We start from the raw sequence: 23269 nt of genomic DNA, 5'->3' as shown, positions 1-23269 counted from the left end.
ATGGCCATACTATGTATGTGTGTGATACTATGTATGTGTGCGATACTATGTATGTGTGTGATACTATGTATGTGTGTGAACATCCATCACATCAAATCACTTGTCTGTGCGAAACAACTTGGCACATTATAGGCAACCAAGAGACCGTGATCCACCTGACTGAATGTTTTTGAAGTGTGGAGGCAAAATGCAGAAGCCTGGGGAATCCTGAGCAGTACAGGAAGAGAACAGAGAACGCAAACACACACACACACACACACACTCTGTGTAGCACCCATGTGGATGATGCAACAGCAGCCAGTCTGCCCCAGTACACTCACCACACAGCAGCTAAGGTGGTGAAGGGGCAGGAGAGGATTCACCAGTTAGATATGGGGGATGATAAAGGGGGCAGATCTGATAGGGCCACAGTGGGCAGTGCGGAGTCAGAACCTCAGTTTTACGTTTCATCCTAAAGACGGCGCCATTTTTACAGCACAGTGTCCCCATCACTGCACTGGGGCATTGGGATCCACACAAATCACAGGATTATCTAACCTGCTGGCCACACCAGCACCTCTTCCTGCAGCAGCCCAGCTTTCCTAGTTGGTCTCCCATCCAAGTACTGGCCAGGCTCTAACCTACTCAGCTACGGGTGGCAGGGATGCCGACAAAGACAGGATTATGAATCACAGAGAACAACTCCGGCTCTGTCTTGTAATTAGACCACAAATGGACTGGCTGCATCTACACATTACCACAGTGCAGCTGACCTGACACCCCCCACACAGCGAAAGGAGCAGACACCCCTGTAAAGGGTACAATCTCTTTATTAAAGCTCTCTCTTTGATAAACAGCGGAGACACAGATCGCAGGATCACTACGCAAAACCTACACAAAAAAACTGGGGCTTATCTATTACAAAACAGAGACACTAGGGAACATAAAATATCCAATCAGAACGTACAGTAAACAAGGGTAAAGGTGGCATATTAACGGCTCAGTTTGCGGACTCATTTCACAAGTGGGGAAAACTGTTGAGTATTTTCCTTGGTTCCCACTGACCACAGCTAAACACATGGTGCTACGATGTTTCCTGAGGAAATGGCGATGATTCTACGGTGGAAATTATTACTGGAACCAGATGCTGAAACACAAATACATGTGGTACCACTGGCATGTAAATCGAGGTAAATATGTTCTCTCAATACCCAAGAATCCCTGTCTAGGGGTGTCTCTCCCCAAAGCATAGTCATTAACAACATTAGCAACTTACATAGTTGGAGCCATGCAACTGAACAGTTCCAAGCATATAAGTTGCTAACAGGGGTCTTTGGGAAATTTTGCATGTGGTAAATGTATTGCTCTTAACACTAAATGGCATTTTCATAGTAAATCTCCCTTTCAAACAAATGCAATCTCCCTTTCAAGCCCTGCTTTTAGTTTAGGCTATCTAGTCTGAAGTCAATATTGCTGCAAAATGTCATGTGCACTCTTAATCCCAAGGCTGTCAGCTTTCACAAAGCTCTCAGCTGGCCGCTCGTACTTTTATCACGCTGTGTTAACGAGCCGCGTCGCTCCAAGGGTATCATTAGAGCAAACGTGAGTCCTGCTCTGGTGCAAAGTACGTAACACGGCTCAAGACTCAATCCTCACTACAGTTTCTCTCTCCACCCATCCACACATCATCCAGCTGTTTATCCTGGACACCTAGTATTTAAACAGTTAGGCTTCCTATAGCAAAGATAATTGGATATTAATTTAAATGGGTCTGTATAATAATATCCTAAAATTCCTTGCAAAGAGTATAAATGCTTATGTTATGCATTTTTCTCTATTGCAATCTGCCTCTAACACACAAACAATAGGATCAAATAATGGTAAATTAAAAAGAGTATGAAGGAAAGTTATGAATGGAGAAATGAAAGAATGGGATGAACGAGGGATGAAGGATAGGCATAAAAAGCACTGAAGGAAAGGAATGAAAGTAATCAGGAGGAGGCGTGAAAGTGATGAATAAAGGGGACGGTCATGAGAGATGAAAGTGGGTCTGTTTTGGTTTCCTCCTCCTCCAGTTCTGTTCTTGTCTCTTTGAGGTTGTTGAGGCGTTGAGCAGGGGGTTAAGATGTGGGTTCCTAAGGCGCAGAGGGACAGAGAGGTGAAAACAGCAGCTTCTATACTTCCAGCCACAAGACCTTTACAATTCTGCCTTGTTTTTCCAGTAACATTTCAAAAGACTAAACAGACATTTAGCAAATCATCTAAAAACACATTGTAATAACTGTGAAAACAAGGGAGGTTGGAGGCACTATTGTCCAACTGAGAGCGACGTCTGAACTGGACAAACATTTGCAGCAATTAAAAATGAGACCAAACACACCGGTCCCAGTGAAATAGATAAGCATGCATGACATGGGGCCAGATCTGCATCACCAGAGGCCGGGGAAGACAGTAAACTGCTTCATTAAACTCAGTAAACATCAGTAAACTGCAACTTAATCACAATAAGGCCAAATGTAACAGTGTAACAACATTTAACTGGTAATGGAAATGCATCATTTCAAACCCAGCAATTAAATATTTGCTGATATTCGCGTCATTTGGGTAGCAAAGTCACACAGGATGGATTTTTCACTTCATAATGGATTTGATTTACAAACAAATCTGACCAAATTATAATTTATAATACAATAATTAACAAAACCATTTATACTAAGTTATTCTCTCAGGATAACACTGCACAAATGCCCACACAAACACGCACAGTCCCACAGGTGATACAGCCATGGGAAAAATGAAGAAACCACAGCACAATTTTTTGTTCGACTCATTTCTCAATGAGTGTGTCAGTATATATATCGCAAACTGCAGCCTGGTCCTTCCCTGTTTCTCATTAATGAAGAGCTTCTTCCTTGTTTTTTGGGACTTCAGCCCAGATTCTAGAAGCCTGATACAAACTATCCTAGCACTGCACTTCCCACCTGCACTTAATGTTTCCCATTCCTTTTGAAGGCCACTTGATGTCATCCTCCGATTTAAGAGAAACTCTTAACGGTCGTCTCTGACATTAGGAAGTCGCTTCTGCCTTTTATCTGGCTGGTTTCTGGTTGTTCCCGGTACCTCCTGTTTCACATTATTCTTATGTACTGTGGCCTTAGAAATGTTGGATTCTGCCAGCAGAACCCGAATCAGGATTTAGGGAGCACTGAGCTCATCCATAAGATACGTATCTGCTGAGAAACGGCGACGTGGGCAGGAGGCGGCTCCATTAGAGCCGGGCTCCTGTGCCTCTCTGTCAGACAATCGTTTTTGCTCAGATTTAAAAAAAACTAAGCTGTCCCACAATGGCCCACAGAAGGTGCAGGAATGTAAAGTTTGGCAGACTGGAGAGGAGCTGAACTTTTCTAAAGATGAAGGAAACCCTGCCTGAACAATCACCTTTGACTTCCTGAAACTAGTGTTAATGACAGAATTCTTCAATAGGACAAAATAAGCATTTTCAACACTTCCAGCCACAAGACCCTCAAAAACCTGCTTTGCTTTTCCCAATAACATTTCAAAAGACTAAACACATTTTTAGCAACTTATCTATTAAATCAGTCAACATGTAGGGCCCCGTATCACCCAGGGTGGCCAAAGGAGAGGGTATTTAATACACCTGTCAGGATTCAGGAATGGGGTCAGGAAAACAGGAGACCAGGTCATCTGGGTCAAACAGCACCAATCACAGGTCTTTCTGGTATCCATATGTCCAATGGGAGCCTTGGGTTACAGTCACATGACATGTGGAGCGAGTGGAGGATGAAAACGGGGTGGGATCAGCTTGACTGACTGCCTTTACTTTATTGGCTCGTCCAGGATCCTCTTCGTGGGGCTCACTGGGGTCCACGAAGTCGGGGTGCCGCAGGTCCATGAGGAATCTCTTAGGGGTCAGTGTGTGTGTGGAACCTGCAGGAAAGACAAAGGCCCACCAGCTCATCTCCACCCTTTGAACCCCGTGCCTTTGGTGAGGGACCAGGCAGCCAAGACCTCCATCCATTATCACTCTCATTCAGCCATGATGAAGATGGAAGATGAAGACATCATTACACATTTGTATCTGCATTAAATCCTCTATGCCAGGGTCTCGGGGACCCGCAGACAGCCCATGTTTTTGCTCCTTCCCAGCTCTCTGGATAGGGAGCTAAAATATGCAGTCTGACAGGGGGCTGGGAGGAAGAAAAAACCTTGGGGATTCCCAAGGACAGAGTTGGGAATCACCACTCTGTGTAACTCTGACCAAAGCTGTTAACTTTCCACCGTTTGATTCCACACGATCACAGTTCCTCTAAGAGAATTTTCTATTGTCTGAAAACATTCTCACTTAAATTCAATTGCAATGCAGCATCTCTAGTTTACATGAGTATCCCTGGTGGCTAACATTTACAATTCGTAATAGCGTTTGCAACCAAGCATTAATTATATTTAAGTTAAATGTGCAAATTCTTATACAAATATACAACACACTTAAAGTCACATTTTCAAACAGGACGATATGTCGGATCTTTTTTTTTTTTTTCCCTTTACGTAACATAAACCTGAGAAATAGATAAAGTTACTATTTGCATTAAAACATGTGACGCTATGACAGCGTCCCCTTGTAGGTCAGGTTATTCTACTGCATTAATATTGCTGATAAAGGTATGACTGTGAAAGGGAAGTTCTTTTACTCTGATACGTGTCGTTTTATTTAGCTGATGCTTTTGTCCAAAGAGACATACAGAAGTCGAAAGTCTGGGGTCGGAAAATTAGGGTCAGTCAGCATTCGGTGGTTTAAAGGCCTTGCTTAAGGCCCAGCCGTGGTAAGATTATTCCACCAATCATGTGATTCAAACCCATAACCTTCTGGATGTGGACACAGATTTGTAACCTACTGAACAATACATCTGTTGCTATTCAGTTGTTCTCAGACTGGACCCCCTGTCAGCTTTGCTTCTTTGCAGCCCCTGTTACGAGTCCAAACCTTCCACACTTAACTGGAGCTAATTAAGATACGCAGAATGTAGATTTCCCCACTCTCTGACCTCTCCCTCTTCACTGACTGGATTGGTCTGCATGCCTGTTTAACATTTGCATTGTACCTGTCACTACAGCATCTGAGTCAATCGTGGATTTGAGTCGCTGACAATCTAAGTGAACCATGTTACACTATTAAGTTATTAAACTATTCAAGTAATAAAGGACTTCAGACCATCTGCCGAACCTGTACCCTTACCAGTTATACAAAATTAAGTTTGTTTTGTTTTATCGTTTTTGTATTCGGCTTGCAACTTTGGTGTATGTGCGACTCAAATCCATGGTTTTCTGAGGTCCTGTAGTGAAAGTGCCCCCCCCCCCTCTACTCCTTCCTGTACCCGCCCCCTCAGCTGCCGACTCACCAATGATGACCTCCCACTTGCCGCTTGCCTGTGTCACCTCGTAGGAACAGCGCATCTCACTGAAGGACACCCCCCCGATGATGAAGACGATGAAGCGGGGGCCCGCTCGCACCTCCGCAGGGGGCTTACTTTTGTGCCACTGTCCGTACCGAGCACTGGGGGGGGGGTTATTTAGTTTATTTATTCTCTTATCTGTCATACATCCTCATATATGACTTCACATGAAATTAGATATAATCTACAAATTCAGTCATTGCAAGTCATTGCAAATACCAGATTAAATAACCTAACTTACACCTGAAATGTAAAGCTAAACTGATCCAATGTTTAGACATGTTCTTACCTGTTTGCTGAGGTTTGAGTTCTTTGAGGTCTTACAAAACAAAATTTTGCCCTCATATGGATATAATGGGGGTCTAGCTGTTAATTTGTCACAATTTCTGGTTGGCTGCTACTGCAATACCTTTTTAGTTAGATACGTTGGTTTGTGTTCATAAACATTTGTTCTCACTGCTGGAAAAGTACACTAATGGAACACTAGTGCTAAATCGTCTGTACGACAGCCATGGTGGATCAATATTAAAACAACAACGCAAGGCCTCGCTCCGCCCACCTGCCAGTGGTACCTCCATGAGAAGAAGGGCTGCGTGTGGAGATGAAGGGGTACTGCTTGGGGTCCAGCTTGTCCTCCATGGCTTCCTGACGGAATGGCGGCACACAGCTGAAAGCCGCTGGATTGGTGGTGGAGTTGGGGCCAGTAAGACCGGATACTGTACTTACCTCCATGAGGTCCTTAACCAGGGGGGTCCACCGGGACAGCTGGTACGTCTGCTCACTGACGCGTTCTTTGCGGTCAGGTCTTTTGGGTCGGCGCACGCTGGGCTGCGGAGGCACAGAGGTGGAACCCGGCTGGACCAACATACAGACACCTTTGAAGGTACGACATCACTGAACCGCTAAGTCACTCAGCGACACTCTCACTCCAGCACCCGGTGCCCCGTGGGGGTGGGTGATGACACAGGGGGGCTCACGTCTGAGATGATGGGCACACCCAGGTTGGCCAAGTTGAGGATGATGTCGCTGTCGTCTGGGGGAATCTGCGCGTGCTGTAGGAGCTTGGTCAGGTTCTCTTCCGTGATTCCTGACACACACATAAACACGCACACGTTTGTATTCATATCTTTGTGGGGACTTTCCATTCATGTCTATGGGCATGACCTTAATCCCAACATTGTCAACCTTAACCCCTACCCAGCCCTAACCTTAAACATAACTAAACAAGGTGCAAGATTTGTAATTTTTTGATTGCAGTCAGAGATTTTTTATAAAATTGAGTTGCCCTTGTGGGGAAGAAAAAATGGTCCCCACAAGGGCAATATAACAAGTTTCTATCACACTGTAGGAACATGTGGTCCCCACAATGTAATATATACATCACCAACACACAAGCACACACACCCGTCTTTGGTGGGCCTTTTCATTCTTTTCATTTACAATACTTTTCATGCAGTTAACAATTCCTGTTCCAAGCAGATAAAGTTGTCTAGGGGCCCAGTGTGGGGATGGCCCCTAGGGAAGCTCTTTGCAGGGGCCCCTCAACCCTGCTTATATTGTGTATGGGTCACTGCCGATATAAATAACCTTAACTCTTCACTTAAGCATCTTGAACATTTTAAATGGAACCATCGCATCCAATGTGACTGTACACATCTGTACATTTGAGTATGTGTGTATCAAGGATGGGAACAAGTCGTTCCTTGGCGAGTCAAGTCTTGAGTCAAAAAATTGCGGTCTGAGTCAAGTGTCAAGGCAGGTACCTTCAAGTCCATGTTGAGTCCAAGTCTTTCCATTTTTGCTGTCACAAGTCATCAAATTTATGACTCAAGTCCAAGTGGAGTCATGAGTCATGTAACTTGAGTCCCTACGTATGCCAGATTTTATACCTTTAGTGACTGATACTTGCTGCAGCAAAAACCCATCACAGTACATAGTAGGATACATTCTTTATAGACAGAGGGAGGTTGATAAGAGAGTGTCCACTCACAGTTATCCTCACCCAATTTTTTTCACCCAATCGGTTTATAAGCAGATAGTGATGCATCTTTCCAAAAAGCTATCTCAGGAGACCTTGCATTGAGGCAATTAAAAATGCAGATTGCAGAGAGGTAATACTTCAAATGTTCAAATGTGATATGATAAAATTAACACAGGGTCACAGGGTCCAAGTCAGGTCCTAGTCTCGAGTATTTACCCTCAAGTCCAAGTCGAGTCCAAGTCTTTCCATCAATTTTTCAGAATCGAGTCACAAGTCATGAAATTTGTCGATCAAATCATGACTCTGTGACTCAAGTCCCCACTTCTACTGTGTATATACATGCATCTCACCGTTTTTGAGGATGATATAAAGCAGAATGATGCGGATCTTGTCATAAGTGCTGACATTGGCATCTAGCAAGATGGGAACAATGGTCCTCATGGGGTCCTTGATCTTTTCTCCTTCTGCATCAGTGCCCATGGCCAGGTCCTAGGACGGTGGCACGTGGTTTATGGAGCAAGAAAGTTCAGAGGTCAACGCAGGAGACAGAAATTCAAAGCTTGCTTGTTTGATCTTGTTTATTTTTCGGATCGGTGTGTCATGCAGAAAGAAATGGTGACTGAGGTTCTGGTGTGATTACCTGCTCCACGCGACACAGCTTGTCCACAGAGCTCTGGTAGTGCTTCATGCAATCCTCAGCCAGATGAAGATGAGTAGAGTACTGAAAGAACGCAAAAACCAAGCTAAGTAGTTTAGCTACAACAATCAACCCTGTCCGAGGGTTTCACCAAGCGTGGGTCACATCTAGAGTAACCTAGTTAGCACTTACTGTAGTAGGGGTGGAAAAAGTATTTGAATTTCATACTTAAGTAAAAGTACATCTAACACAGCCAAAAGCTACTAAAGTAACAGTAAAAGTCATCCAGTGAAATCCTACTCAAGTAAAAGTAAAAAATAGCTCGTTTTAAAAGTATGAAGTCTCCAGAGACTGTACTGCATCCTTTTGGATGAAGTTACTTAATCAGCAGGTATCACATGACATGCTCACCTTACTCAGCTCCTTCTGGTATTGAGGCATCTTCTTCAGCATCTGGGAGAGGTCCTTTATGGTAGTCTGTAGGACACAGAGACACGAACTGCATGGGGACTCAAAAGAACGGTCTCCACAATGTCAAAATAACATGTTTTTATCACATTGTAGGGACATGTGGTCTTCACAATGTAATATATACATAACTGTCATGGTTCCAATGGGGCATGGTTTAATTCAGGGTGAAGACAAGCAGGACCATGAAACAGGCAGAGAACAGGCAGAGTCCACCAGACAGGGGAAACATACTCAAACGTGGACTTAAATGCATCAGACTAATTAACAACGAGAAGCAGCTGGTAACACGGGGATTCCACACGAGGTAGCGAGGGGGGCGTGGCACACGGGAGGATGGGATGGGCAGGGTCTGACACATAACCCACACACACACACAGTCTTTGTGGGACCTCTTCGTTCTTTTAATTTCCAATAGTATTCATGCAGTCAACAGACAAACTGCATAGCAACATACTCTAAGAGCCGTCACTAGTGTGATGGGGTGAGCGGTGAGGTGCTCAGAGGTTAAGGGACTCCTAATAACAACTGTGGCTGGGGGGGGACATTCTTGGTTCAGGAACTGGGGGAGTGTAAGGCCTGTACCTTCTCTCCGGTGTTCATCTTTTTGCTGGCAGAGAATTCCTTCAAAGAGCGAGTCACTTCCCTGTGTGTGTGTGTGAATGGGAGAGAGTGATGTGAGACAAAGAACAAAGAAAGATCAGAATTTCTTACAAACATCTAAAGAGGTTCAAGAGAAGAGGCACAAGCATGAAAAATCATACAGAACCATAAAGACAATAGCAATGGCTATTGGCAAGTGTTGATGACCCAATCCTGTTAGTGAACTTTTTGAGACATGGTCAGCATCCTCTTTTCATAATACAAATTGAGAACTAGTTTCGTCTAAACCCGGCACTAGACGAGCAAACTTCTCCTTCCTGAGTAAAGCTCATAGCTGTTTTTGGGTTTCAGGGTTGTCAACTTTGGCCAGCTGGCTGGAGTGAGTCTGCACACACATGCATCTGTCCCAACATAATTGACGTACCCAGTTTTAGGTTTATGGTGGAATAATACAGATTTACCGTAACATTTCTTATGTGAGCGTGAGTCTGAAAGCGTGAGTGTCGCGTCAGATGTGGGGGAGCTGGTGACCATGGGGTTTGTCTTCAGATAAAGGAATATAGACTAGAACCAGCGTATGCTTTTGATAGGCCAGTTTGTGTCACTGATGTGATCAGTGTAGCACAGAGGCCGTCTGGGCTTGAGGGGATGGTGGGACTCACTGGGACACCTCAGCGATGTGCTTGTGACGTAGGGTCACCCACAGGTCGTCGTCCTCGTCCAGCAGAACCTCCTTCAGCCGGGTTTCTCCCATGCCACTGGTCTCATACCTGAGATGGACATGTTTGGAGGGGTGGCCAGAAATTAACAGACAGAGAGAGAGACCTGGAATGAGCAATAGGGACCCAAAAAGGAGACTCAATGGACAGACAGAGAGAGAGACCTGGAATGAGCCATAGGGACCCAAAAAGGAGACTCAATGGACAGACAGAGAGAGAGACCTGGAATGAGCAATAGGGACCCAAAAAGGAGACTCAATGGACAGACAGAGAGAGAGACCTGGAATGAGCAATAGGGACCCAAAAAGGAGACTCAATGGACAGACAGAGAGAGAGACCTGGAATGAGCAATAGGGACCCAAAAAGGAGACTCAATGGACAGCATGGGAAGTGCAGGCCGACAAGCTCAGCAAGGCTGGCAGTCTCGCAAAAGAAAGAAATCGAGGCGTGATTGGCATTAGGAAGAGCTACTTAAACCATATAATTCTGCACTCAACATTAGCTGGATGACAACTCATGCATAATTAACTTACCACTTCTATTACCTTGTAAATAATCTGTAGGGTTTAGAAACTGCCGCAATGCTTTTGATGTGGATAATTTTAGGCTTATAACGGAATAATATAGATTTGACATAAGATTTCTTGCATGAGTGTGAGAGCCTGAAAGCATGAGCACTGACTTGTAGACGTCATTCTCGATGGGCAGCAGGTCGTAGCTCATGGCCTGGAACGTGAGTTCGTGCAGGAGTGGGGAGACAGGGTCAAAGCCTCGGTCCAGGATCAGCAGCTGCGACTGGGCTTTATCAGGACCCTGCAGGAAGATGCAGCGGAACCGGAGGAGCGAAGGGTACCGTGTTTTCATAATCCAGTTCGGTAAATCAGCCGTCAATCAGTGTGAGCTGTATTTACAAGCAGTGCACTCCCAGTGGCCTAAGTCAAAAACTGCAATTAATTGACAAGACCATGTTCTATGTTGCTGCGATGGGCTGGCCCCCCATCCTGGGTTGTTCCCTGCCTCGTGCCCATTGATTCCGGGATAGGCTCCGGACCCCCCGCGACCCAATAGGATAAGCGGTTTGGAAAATGGATGGATGGATGGATGTTCTATGTTGGCACTTTGCACCTTTGCATAAACCAGGGGTGTCCAATCTTATCCTCAAAGGGCCAGTGTGTATGCAGGTTTTTGGGGTAACCTGTAGGTCAGGGGTTCAAACCCAGCAGATTGGACACCCCTGACATAAATGGTTTGCTGGTACCCTGTACATAGACAAAATAATAGGTTGTAATAGGTTATGTGTGCTTCAGATTGTGCTTTAATACATAAAGTAAAGGATGGGGGTTTTTGCCTCCCCCATTACCAAGTGCAAACTCCACTTATGACTTAAGGTGACATACAACATCTGCATCAAATTTTTTTCTCAAATAAGACAGTGGACATGGCAGAAATGCAATTATCTGCTAAAGAGGCATCCATTACGGGTTGTATGCCTCTTGTTGCCCTACGTATCACAGCCGACATCAATCCCTCTCGTTCTTTTTCATGTTCTCCTGCTTCCTCTTCTCCATCTTCGCTTAGGGGCTCCTTCTGTGCATGATCTCCCACCCATCTCCCCCCTCACCTCTCCCAAGCTGGGGTCGTCTGCCTTGTATGCATCCAACTTGTCCTGGATCAGTTGTGCCAGTGTGGCAGTGTCCTTGCACTCCCTGCGTTTGGACAAATGGGGGTGGTAACTACACACTCTAAACCCAAAAGTGTGGCTCACTACATAAAAATCTGCAAGTTACTACCATAGAAATAGACCTACTGAGTACTGGGCATTGAACCTGTGGCAGAACAAACAGCCCTCTGGACGTGTCTTACATTTATCAGATGTAATATAAAAGCATATCCTGCCTCTGCACTCTCACCCTCTGTAACGGATGGAGGGGTACTCCTTCAGGGTACTACACAGGGTTGCAAGCTGACCAGCAAGCCTCTCCATGATTGGGTTCTTCATCTCAGTCTTGTAAGGGCTGTAAAAGCTTTGGAATACATCCGAGCAGTCCAGAGAGTACACCTGTGCAGAACATTAACACAGCTGTCCAGAGAGTACACCTGTGCAGATCATTAACACAGCTGTCCAGAGAGTACACCTGTACAGAACATTAACACAGCTGTCCAGAGAGCACACCTGTGCAGAACATTAACACAGCTGTCCAGAGAGTACACCTGTACAGAACATTAACACAGCTGTCCAGAGAGTACACCTGTACAGAACATTAACACAGCTGTCCAGAGTACACCTGTGCAGAACATTAACACAGCTGTCCAAGGAGTACACCTGTGCAGAACATTAACACAGCTGTCCAGAGAGCACACCTGTGCAGAACATTAACACAGCTGCCCCGAGAGTACACCTGTGCAGATGATTAACACAGCTGTCCAGAGAGTACACCTGTGCAGATCATTAACACAGATGCCCCGAGAGTACACCTGTGCAGATCATTAACACAGATGCCCCGAGAGTATGTAGCATGCAAACCGCACAGAAGGCATGCTTATATATTTTTTCTTTCTTTTCAGTTGTGCCTATAAGGATAAAATGTAAATCCATTAGGAATGTACATTTCGTTATGCACATGATTGCTGGGTAACACATAGCCATGAATAACAATAAGCAATAATAAGTGCAACAAGCCAGTCTTCCTACACAATAAAAAGCGCAATAAAGACATTATAGATCATTCCCTAAGCCTGTCTGTCTCTTACTAAGCTGGTGTAACTTTTGGTTGTTGGGAGTTAATGCAGAATCTATGTGAAACACAATATGAATTTATAAGACATTATCTTTAAAACCAACATCGAAGTAATTTAAGCAACTGTATAGTAACATGAATAAACATGGGTCAGGGGTCGTCTAATGAGTTCCAAATATTTAGTCTTATTTTCTGTGATTATCCAGTATCCCCTGCCTATGAAATGTTATCTTCAGAGATGGACAGGCGGGGGCGCCATGGTTGTCCTGTTATCTAGATAGTTGATACATGAGAGAATTTAATCCTCTTTGGTGGATATTAACTCCTTAGCAACCATCAGATACAGGGAGCACATACAGCAGGGTCAGGAGATCTTCAGAGGCACGTCTTGAAAATTTTAAAACCTGCATTATTAAATTACAGCTGACTAAAATGTGTTGCTTTGTTCTGTTCTCTCTTTCTGTTCCACAGGCTTACTGCTTGCTGTAAACTACACCAGTGTTTCCCAACCCGGTCCTCAGGAACCCACAGATGTTCCACATTTTTGCTCCTTCCCAGCTCCCTGTCAGAGAAAAACTGGAAGCAAAAACATATATTGTCTGCAAATCCCCAAGGACCGGATTAGGAATCACTGGGCTATACTATCTGACAATAACTCCCCATCAGAGAACCGTTCTCTCCTTCCACCCCGCTGTTTATAGGTCCTCACTCTGCAACCCCTCCCTCTGTACCCAGGTCCATCTGCTCAGAGTCACATGCTCAGCTTATCCCTCTACCTCACCAATGGCCACTGAGAAACAGCATTTGGATTAATTTGGAGGTTTGTGGGTCAACCCCCAGCTTAAGCTGTTCTGGAACATTCCATGGGTTCAGGTACCACTTGGCTGCTTGCCTTCCTCATATCCTTATTCTCCGAGCCCCACCCACCCACTCTGTGTTGAAATTCCTGGGAATTGCCAGGGCAGCGTGACAGAGTCTTACCTGCGACTCACAGGGCAGGAAGGCGATGTTGATCTCTGTCAAGGTCTTGATTTTCTTGGAGGCCCGGGACTTCACCAGATCATCGAACAGGAGGTCAGGACATGCTGTAAGAGCGAGTAAGGATGCGGCAGGGTGACGACAGGGCGGCATGAGGCAAGGAACTCCACGGGCTACGTACAAGCATGCCAAGTCAGACTCAGGTGCTCCTTTTCACCAGTTCAATAAGCTTCATTGCCGTAACATGTGAGTGTCAGATATGGCAGGCAGGTGATTACACAAAGGTCGCGCTGCTTTTTGGCACTCACAGTCAGTGAAGAAGACGTGCGCTCCTCTGTACTGTGGAGACCGGGGGTCGACGAAGTCTGAGATCAGTCCCTGTACCGACTGTAGGGTGAAGACAGCACAGGTGTGACACTGACGACGGGTTTCCAAGGCAGGTCTATAGCCAGAAACCAGCACCACCATCCTATGATCTCATGGTAACAACCACCAAGACCACAGCGCCGCACATAATGGAAATGAGAGCACAAAAGCTGCAGTATTTACCCTAAAGGTGTTAAAGTGTTTTAGAAGAAAGTGACTGAGTTGAGCACTGAGTTGAGATACAATGGAGCTTCCTCGTGTATTTTGCCCTTTTCGGTGTACAAGGTGTGACGAGTGTTGTGTGTGCATCTTGTGTCAAGACCCTGTACCTGCTGAGTGGGAGTGATAAAATAAATGGCCTCCAGGCTTGGGAGGGGCTCACGTCTCTTGTGTAAGTCTTCAACTACTGTAGAGGACAGAGAAAGAGAGAGAAAGGGAAGGAGTAGTAATGTGAAGGAAGCATCACGCCTGGGATCCCATAAACAAGCCACCCTGGGAGAAACACTCACTGGTGATGCCCTCAGGCATGATGTCAGTCATCTTGCAACAGGACGACAGCATCCTCATGCTGAGCGGATCCACCACCAGCACCTAGAACCAACAGCTGATTATCAGGGGTGGGGCAAATGCTGATTAGCAGGGGTGGGGTGGAGTCTAACACATTCCAACTTCTGACATGCTAGTATGACAAGTACGATTTAAAAGCTATAATTTTTTACCACTATTAATGCTAACTGTTACATGAACTGAAGGGGGATATTGCAATGATGGGAAGAGAAATTCACAGAATTCATACCTTCCATGCTCCCTTCTCTTTGACTTTTTTAATAACTTCGTTCATAATTTCTGTTGAACAAAAGGTAAGTGTTAGTCACAGCTGTCTTTTCACTATGTCAGTCTTGGGATGTGAACCCACAACCTTCCGGATATGGGCACAGATCCCACCCACTGAGCTGTACATCACCCTCACATAAACTTCAACTTTAGTCTTCAGTCGGATGTTGTGGTTGTTCCTGCGTTTGCTCTGTCTTATATGTACATGCTGGGTCAGTTGCTGTGTTTGTTCCTGTATTATTCCCTGATTTAGTTCTTGTTTTCCACCTGCCTGTATTTAGACCCTTGTGGTGTCTTTTGCTTTCTTGTTTTGTCCAGTCTTACTAATAAAACCCCTGTTCTTGCAAGCTGCACCCTGGATCGTCCATCTTTCCATAAACATGTTTATGGCTTCTGATTTGTGACCATACTTCGTGGTAGAGAACACAGGATTTAATTCATTTTGATTGTTATGATGCATGTCTTATTTTTGAATCTATATTTATTTTACATATTTATCTTTGTGTGCAATTGAGCGTCCCTTAGGTTTTGTTATTCAGATATGCTGACAGACAGACCAGCTAGTGGCCGTCGCGAGACTCAGGCTTGTTGTTTTAGGGGTGGTGGGCTGAAAAGCTTGGGGACTATGAGCTAGAGGACAGAAATAAATCATATAGATAATAAGGGGAATGTCAGAGCTGAGGAATCCTGCAGCCTAACGGATTTTCCGGGGCTTTCCCTCCCCCACACAGCAATTACATAAAGAGCTAGAAAACACGGTTAGAACACAGAGACGCGGAGTAGATGACGGATTAACAGAAGGACAATGAGCCTGCAAGTCACAGGGCTGAGTCGCACTCAGCTGGTGCAAAGTTGCACCTCCGTACGTGCAGAGGAATTTCGAAGCAACCAGGAAGCTCCATGCTCCACATTCCAGACACCTGGAAAACAAGATCTTCATCCTCACACTCGCACAGTGATTTTCACAGTGTCGTGATGTCCCACCAGCCGGTCACCTCTCCTCCCTCTCAACCTTGAATTCCCAGAATCAATCATCTTTGGAACTTACATATAAATTTAAATTTATTAAAAAAAAGGTCTCAGGTGTAGCTTTGTGGTTTATAGATCTGGGCTTGTGTCCAAAAGGACATGGGTTCAAATCTCATGACTGCCAGAGAAATCATATCACTTGTGGCCCCTCAGCTAAGCCCTAAACCCCAATTGCTACACAGACCTGACTTTCAGACCCTAAGTTTTCCTCATATGTTTGTCGCTTTAGACAAAAGCATCTCTTAAATAAATTAACGCAGCTATGTCACTAGCATCTGTGGATAAACTTACTAACCCTGAACGTTCGGTTTAACCAGGGTTTCCCAGTGAGTTCTAGCCCATACATGGACTCCTGTGGCATTATTGCTGTCTTTAATTTAAGAAGTCTAAGACAAACAGTCACCAGCAGAAATAACCAGCAAATTAATGCCGGTAATTTTGAAATCAAGATGAAAACTTACGTTACAACTTACGTATGAATGGCAGTTGTATTTTGTTCAGCATTTCCTCAGATGCATAATACGGTAGAGTCTAGGTTTAATCTCTGGTTTAATCTCTTTAATAATAATAATAACAATAATGACTTGCGTTCCATCTGTACAGGGGACAAGCAGCTGTCACAAATGCCTCCTATTATTTTTCCCAAGTCTTGGGCCCAGAGAAGCTCAAGCAGAAAAAAACCCTGAGACTACATTCCTCCTGGAGTTACTCTCCAGTTCGGCTACTTCCTCGCACAACAACTTCTCTGTCTCTCAGAACACGGAATACCACTAATCCACTGAAGGTGAAACTCTGAAACACCATCTGGCCCGATCTGTGAGGGTGAGAGGCCCTTCAGATGGTGTCGCTTGGTAATACCCCGTTTCTCTTGTGCGGGATTCATCTGTTGGTTGCGGCAACAGAAACGATGGCTCCTTCTTGCCCACAGGTTGAAGCCATATAGAAGTTGGCCAGTTGCATTCTGGGAAAAGGACAACACACTAGGCAAAATTTCAGACAGCACCACACCCCTGACAAACTACGCAGCTGCTATGGTCTTGATGTGAGAGTTAGGTTTTTGCAGTAAGTCAGTGAACCTCGCGTTTCATGTTTAATAGTGGTCTGTTGCAATACACATTCCAGTCTAAACATACTTTATTCAAAATGTTTTCTTGGCTAAGTGCAACAAGTGCACTGCAATGCTTACTTGTCCAGCCACACCCAACATGGCATATAACTAACATTATATAAGAAATAACAAATAGATAGACAACAGGCAATGCAATGTAACCAACACTTAGACATCGCACAAAGTCCAGGTGAAAGTTATTAAGTGGACAGCTTGGGGAAAGATACAGATCTTAAATCTGCTCACAACACAGGTTCAAGCAGGATCTGTTTAAACACCCCCAAATATACCTCACTGATGGTGAGCTACACAACTGGCAAGATCCCCCCAAGGACCTCAAAGCTAGAGGTGGGATCACCGTAATAAGAGGCATTAATACTCGACAAAAAAAGTCTGAATCTAAGGCTTATTCATCAGTAGAGGACATTACATCATATGTATGTCACTTTTGTAATATACTATTAAGCTGCTTTTATCCAAAACTGCTTAGCTCAAACAAATAGCATTTTTACTGAAAACAAATCAGATGAATCCCCTTTCTTACGAAGTATAGCTGCATGATCCTTCCAGGGACTCGAACTTGCTGCACCATGAATGCCGGAGTGGTTTTTGAACCACTAGGCAGCCTGTTTGGCAAAGGGTAGGTAAAGGGGCACATGCTGAATGCAGCACGTTGCCACACCCACCACACAACAAACCAGCTCAGGGATGAGAGCCTGAGTGCAGTGGAGCAGTGGGTGATACCTCAGCACCACACGAGCTCGAAAGGATCACTGTCAGTTTTTTTTCCAGTGGCTGGAGTGAGAATCCTGCAACCAAACCACAAATTTCCCTGTAAGTTGGAAGACCGGCTCACAGGGCTGGATGCAGAATAACCATAATGCCCAGAATGAAGCAAACACAGGTTAGGGGCCTTGCTCAAGGCCCCAGGGAGTAGGATCACTCCTAACATTCACAGGACTCAAACTAACAACCTTCCGATTGCTGGCACAGATCCCTAGCCTCAGAGCCACCATTCCGCCAGCAATATAGGGACCAAAAAAAAACATAAAGCTGTTGTCTTCATAACATCTGCTCCTGTGTGTCAGTGTTCATAAGTGCCACGGTTTGCTTTGGAAAAGCTATAACTGAGAATTCTGTTCTTGATGCAACTTACTGTGGCAATAAAATGGATCTATCTGATGAAGGCTTCTATACAATGCTTATCCTGAATCTGAGTATCTGCACTGCGCTGGGCGCCACGGGGAAAACAAGCTAGCATTATTCCCTATAAGCAGTGCTACATGGGACTTAGGCTCGGCCCTTTCAATCTGAAAAAGTAATGGACACGCCCCCTACTGCCTGGGGCCCCAACAGTAAGATTTGCCGGGGGGGTTGCATACCCTGACACACCCCTGGCGATGCCTCTCTACAAATAAAAGTCACTTCAGACTATGAATAACTGAGCCACCATCTGAGCCAGTTTCTGTGGCACAATCGGTTAATGTGTTAAGCTGCCAGCTGAGAGGTCGGTGCTGAGAAACCACCTCGGGATGGTTTGCGTTCAAGAATTTCCTCCTGGCATCAATACAAAAGAGAAGAGTGATACTTTATTAATCCTGGGGGAAGATTGGCTTTTCATCTTACCCACTCTTGCTCTCCATGAGACCCATATGCAGGTGAGAGCAAGTGTGGTGGTGGTGGGGGGGGGGGGGGGGGGGGGTCACAGTGAAGGAGCAGTCAATTTGCAATGTCTAGGGAGCTGGGGGCTTAGGGTCCTACAGGCATGTGAATATTCTGCTGAGGCCGGGACTCAAACCAGTGACCTTCTGATCACAGGCACAGAGGCTTAGCTCGCTGTAAACCAAACTTCACAGCGGTTTACATGTCAGCAGCAGCATCAGGACTTTAAATACCCAGATGAGTGTCACTGTGCCCCTTCTCGCCCAATCACCCACTGTCACTGTGCCCCTTCTCGCCCAATCACCCACTGTCACTGTGCCCCTTCTCGCCCAATCACCCACTGTCATGCCCTTCTCGCCCAATCACCCACTGTCATGCCCTTCTCGCCCAATCACCCACTGTCACGCCCTTCTCGCCCAATCACCCACTGTCATGCCCTTCTCGCCCAATCACCCACTGTCATGCCCTTCTCGCCAAATCACCCACTGTCATGCCCTTCTCGCCCAATCACCCACTGTCACTGTGCCCCTTCTCGCCCAATCACCCACTGTCATGCCCTTCTCGCCCAATCACCCACTGTCATGCCCTTCTCGCCCAATCACCCACTGTCACGCCCTTCTCGCCCAATCACCCACTGTCACGCCCTTCTCGCCCAATCACCCACTGTCACGCCCTTCTCGCCCAATCACCCACTGTCATGCCCTTCTCGCCCAATCACCCACTGTCACGCCCTTCTCGCCCAATCACCCACTGTCATGCCCTTCTCGCCCAATCACCCACTGTCATGTCCTTCTCGCCCAATCACCCACTGTCATGCCCTTCTCGCCCAATCACCCACTGTCACGCCCTTCTCGCCCAATCACCCACTGTCATGCCCTTCTCGCCCAATCACCCACTGTCATGCCCTTCTCGCCAAATCACCCACTGTCATGCCCTTCTCGCCCAATCACCCACTGTCACTGTGCCCCTTCTCGCCCAATCACCCACTGTCATGCCCTTCTCGCCCAATCACCCACTGTCATGCCCTTCTCGCCCAATCACCCACTGTCACGCCCTTCTCGCCCAATCACCCACTGTCATGCCCTTCTCGCCCAATCACCCACTGTCATGCCCTTCTCGCCAAATCACCCACTGTCATGCCCTTCTCGCCCAATCACCCACTGTCATGTCCTTCTCGCCCAATCACCCACTGTCATGCCCTTCTCGCCCAATCACCCACTGTCACTGTGCCCCTTCTCGCCCAATCACCCACTGTCATGTCCTTCTCGCCCAATCACCCACTGTCATGCCCTTCTCGCCCAATCACCCACTGTCACTGTGCCCCTTCTCGCCCAATCACCCACTCCCTACACCAGGGTTTGTCTATCAGATTTTTGTTCAAAGTCAGAGGTCTGGAACAATTTTCAATAACAAAGCAGCATCTCATGAATTTAATGGATTAACAATAGCCTTCGATATAGACATCAGTGTATAACAAAAATGGTAAATTTTTAATGGCCTCTGATTGTTTTCAACATCGTGTCGTTTGTGTGAAGTTTGGTGGTTTGTCATTGTATTTTTGTACTTCAGACCAACGTTTGGTCCCCATCCGGACTTCGAGAACCTCAGCCCTACACCTCACTACTGTCTGCAGCTTACAGAGTCCCGCCCCCCCATTCTATTGCCTCTTTTGTCTGCAAACCCCAGTTAAAGCTGTCTGACCACGGCTCTGTGAGACAGGGGCATCATTCCCGGGGCTCCAGAATCAAGCACCCAGGGTCTTCACCAGAGCTGTGGGATTCTGCTCTTCTCCGTCTGCTTTGATAAGGCAAAGCCTTCCTGATCAGCCCTTTGCGTGCTGCCCGTCACGTACAGGAGACATCTCCACTCCTAATCTTCTTACCCGTCAACTTGAGCCAATTCTCGGCTTAATGTGGTAGTGGGGCTCTTCAAAGACAATCCACACACAAGAAAAATATTTTTTTATTTCCCTCATATTTGCACTCTTCCTTAGCATTTATAGCATTTGTTTTTTATAAATGACCAACAAATTAAACCAATAAAGCTTTCCATCAATGTGTAAATACAGCATTGGTATATACCCTCAGGAAAAAAGGCGTAATTTTGTACTTTTGCTTGTTACTGATACTGTACCGATGTATTTGTACCTTTTAAGGTACAGAAATGGACTCTGAGGAACATCCAAAAGGTAAAAATGGCATTAATGACCTATCAAAGGTACAATTACCTACAGCTAAGGGTATAATTGACAGACCCTTGAGGGAGTATATAAAGAATATGCAAAGCTTATTTGTTTGAAATTAAATGCTAATTACATTGGGTTGTTCTGAAATTTAAAGGCTTTTTGTTTAGTCGACATAAGTTAAACAGTCACTATCTTAAAGCTAAATCACATAAAACTTACAAATGTTCATTTCAGTGCTCTTGCAAAAATAAACCTAAATCATTCATAATAGATCAAAATACACACAAAGACATTTAAACAATGTTTTGTTGTGTGCAATTTTATCAGATGAGTCAAACTGCATACTTTTTACCAGTGTTATTCAGAAATGTATTTTCCAGGCCAAGGAAATGTTGTCTGCCTTTTCAGTCTTGGAATGCTGTCTAGAAATAGTCTAATATTTAAGAACATATCAATACAATTCCATTCAGTCACACCATACTTTGTTTTGTTTTTCGTTAATCTCCATCCAGAAAGATTAGTTTCACTGACACCGAAACTCACATATGCTTAATAATGGCACACACATCAAAATCGTAAGCATTAAACGAACTCAGATCTCGTGACAGCCGATAGGTTCGCTGTACATCAGGGCGACACACTGTCAGGAGCGCGGCTCCCCCCGCGCTGCCAAGCAAACGCCCCCACAGTATGCTCGGAGACGCAAACTCACCGGTATAAACTATGAGAGTATGCTGAAATTAACTAATGGTAACACAGCACTGTGTCTTAACTCTCACACCCACCCTGGGGACAAATTGACCCAAAATGCACATCTTAGGTGACTTGTCATAGCAACATTATTATTGTAGCGTGTAAAACATAAAAATAATTTAACAAACGATGTTAATCCACTATTTGCAAAATCGGTATCCATGAGTTAGATTTGGAAATTCAGAAAGGAATGACAATACAATACAAACAACTCGCTCTGGGAGTAACGTATCTATCAAAAACGATTTTTTTTCTGACCTCCTTTGGGGAGATTAGTCGAACCTAATCAGGAATCAGTCATGTTAATAAAATACAGTTCCGGTTTCACAATGTATTCGCTTTATGCAACAACAACAACAACAACAACAATAATAATAATAATAATAATAATAATAATAATAATAATTTTAAAAGACTATTAACGAAAAAGCAATATTTTGAGTTTTAATTCTAGGTGGGCTAGTTGAAAGACTTGTAATCTGTTACTTTTCTTCTGCTGAAACGGTATTTTCCGACATGTTATTAATAAATTGTGCTTCCATCTTCAAAAATCTGTAATGAGCGCCCAAGACTTGAGTGCTTCCGATACAGTCCTTACACACCTTCAGCTCACTTATAAGGATGCTTCTCCTCGTGATACTTCTTAATAAAAAATAAGGATGTGGGGGGGCAGGATCTGCAAAGAGTACAAAGAACATACTTACTGTCTCCGACCAATGCCTTTAAACCGATGGGTGCCATGGTGCACGCTACCTGGCCTTCCCTTCTGTACTTCGGCCTCCCAGCCTTCCTTTATGAGGTTAGGACGTGAGTCTCTCATCGCGGCTGATTGCTGAGCTTCAGTCTGGGGGGTGGGAGGTGACAGAGAGACGTCACCGAGTCTCTGCCTACCGTAATACTAAGCGTCCCACCTCCCTTATCGCCAACGGTCTTGGGCGCCGGGTGTCGCTTTTTCATCATTACTGTGCATGCAAATTATTCTTGGTATTACACAGCCTACATCCTTTGGTATACAAATATAATTCAAACGTGAACTTACTTTTGTAATAGTTTATTTGGGTGACAGTACCTGCACAGTGCCGCACGAGGGAACCAGCGCCAAATTCTAGTGTTCAGCATCAATATTTCAGCAAGAAAAATGCTGCAAAAATACGATTTTGGAATATTTGATGTTATATGTCCGGTGCACTTATTATTGCAATACTAATTACAGCGGGGAAAAATCAGAATACAGTTTGCTAATTATGTCCGACACTGTACAAGATTCATACGGACTTTAAGTATTCTCACAAGCAAATCAACATGCATGTAGATATCTGATTATCCTGTTTGCAGTACGATGATTCCTCCCATTAAATATGCACGATTCACCATTTCACCTTTCAAACGATATTGCATCTTAGTAGTTACTGGTATTCTTTCGTTCTGTTTAGGAAGAGTTAATATACATTTTTAATCACGTGCAGATTAAAGCTCAGTAAATTCGTTACTATTTTATAACAATTCGGCACATCGTTAGTTTCTTCCTCGCGAAATAACCGCTAATTTCTTGAATAGTTTTAAATCGGAATTACTCCAGTGCGCCGCGGAACGTTCACGGATGGTAATGCAACACAAATATTTCGTTTAAATTCAATTGACTTTACACCCTGGTCGAATATAATCTGTTGAGTGATTTAATTAGCATCCTATGTGGGAATTTAAACGATATATTCCAGATATTCCATGAAAACAAGAAAATGTTGGGCAGCAATGGTA

At 44.8% G+C, this 23269-nt stretch overlaps 1 protein-coding gene across 1 annotated transcript; it reads right to left on the bottom strand.

The window, feature by feature from the left end:
• Positions 1-791: 791 nt before the first annotated feature.
• Positions 792-22831, bottom strand: LOC125712504 (syntaxin-binding protein 1-like). The gene is made up of 21 exons (XM_048982637.1): positions 22581-22831; positions 22216-22355; positions 14737-14786; positions 14450-14531; positions 14270-14346; positions 13883-13961; positions 13578-13681; positions 11769-11917; positions 11480-11564; positions 10541-10671; positions 9802-9909; positions 9122-9182; positions 8480-8545; positions 8072-8152; positions 7782-7920; positions 6428-6537; positions 6177-6278; positions 6010-6095; positions 5397-5551; positions 3821-3927; positions 792-2114 (listed from the first exon to the last, which is right to left on the bottom strand). The coding sequence occupies exons 2-21, from the start codon at positions 22250-22252 to the stop codon at positions 2100-2102; spliced, it is 1824 nt and encodes a 607-aa protein (XP_048838594.1). The 5' UTR covers positions 22253-22355; positions 22581-22831; the 3' UTR covers positions 792-2099.
• Positions 22832-23269: the final 438 nt, after the last annotated feature.

This window comes from Brienomyrus brachyistius, chromosome 2, assembly GCF_023856365.1.
Source record: "Brienomyrus brachyistius isolate T26 chromosome 2, BBRACH_0.4, whole genome shotgun sequence".
Taxonomy (NCBI): Eukaryota; Metazoa; Chordata; class Actinopteri; order Osteoglossiformes; family Mormyridae; genus Brienomyrus; species Brienomyrus brachyistius.
This window is presented reverse-complemented; position numbering and strand designations above follow the sequence as displayed.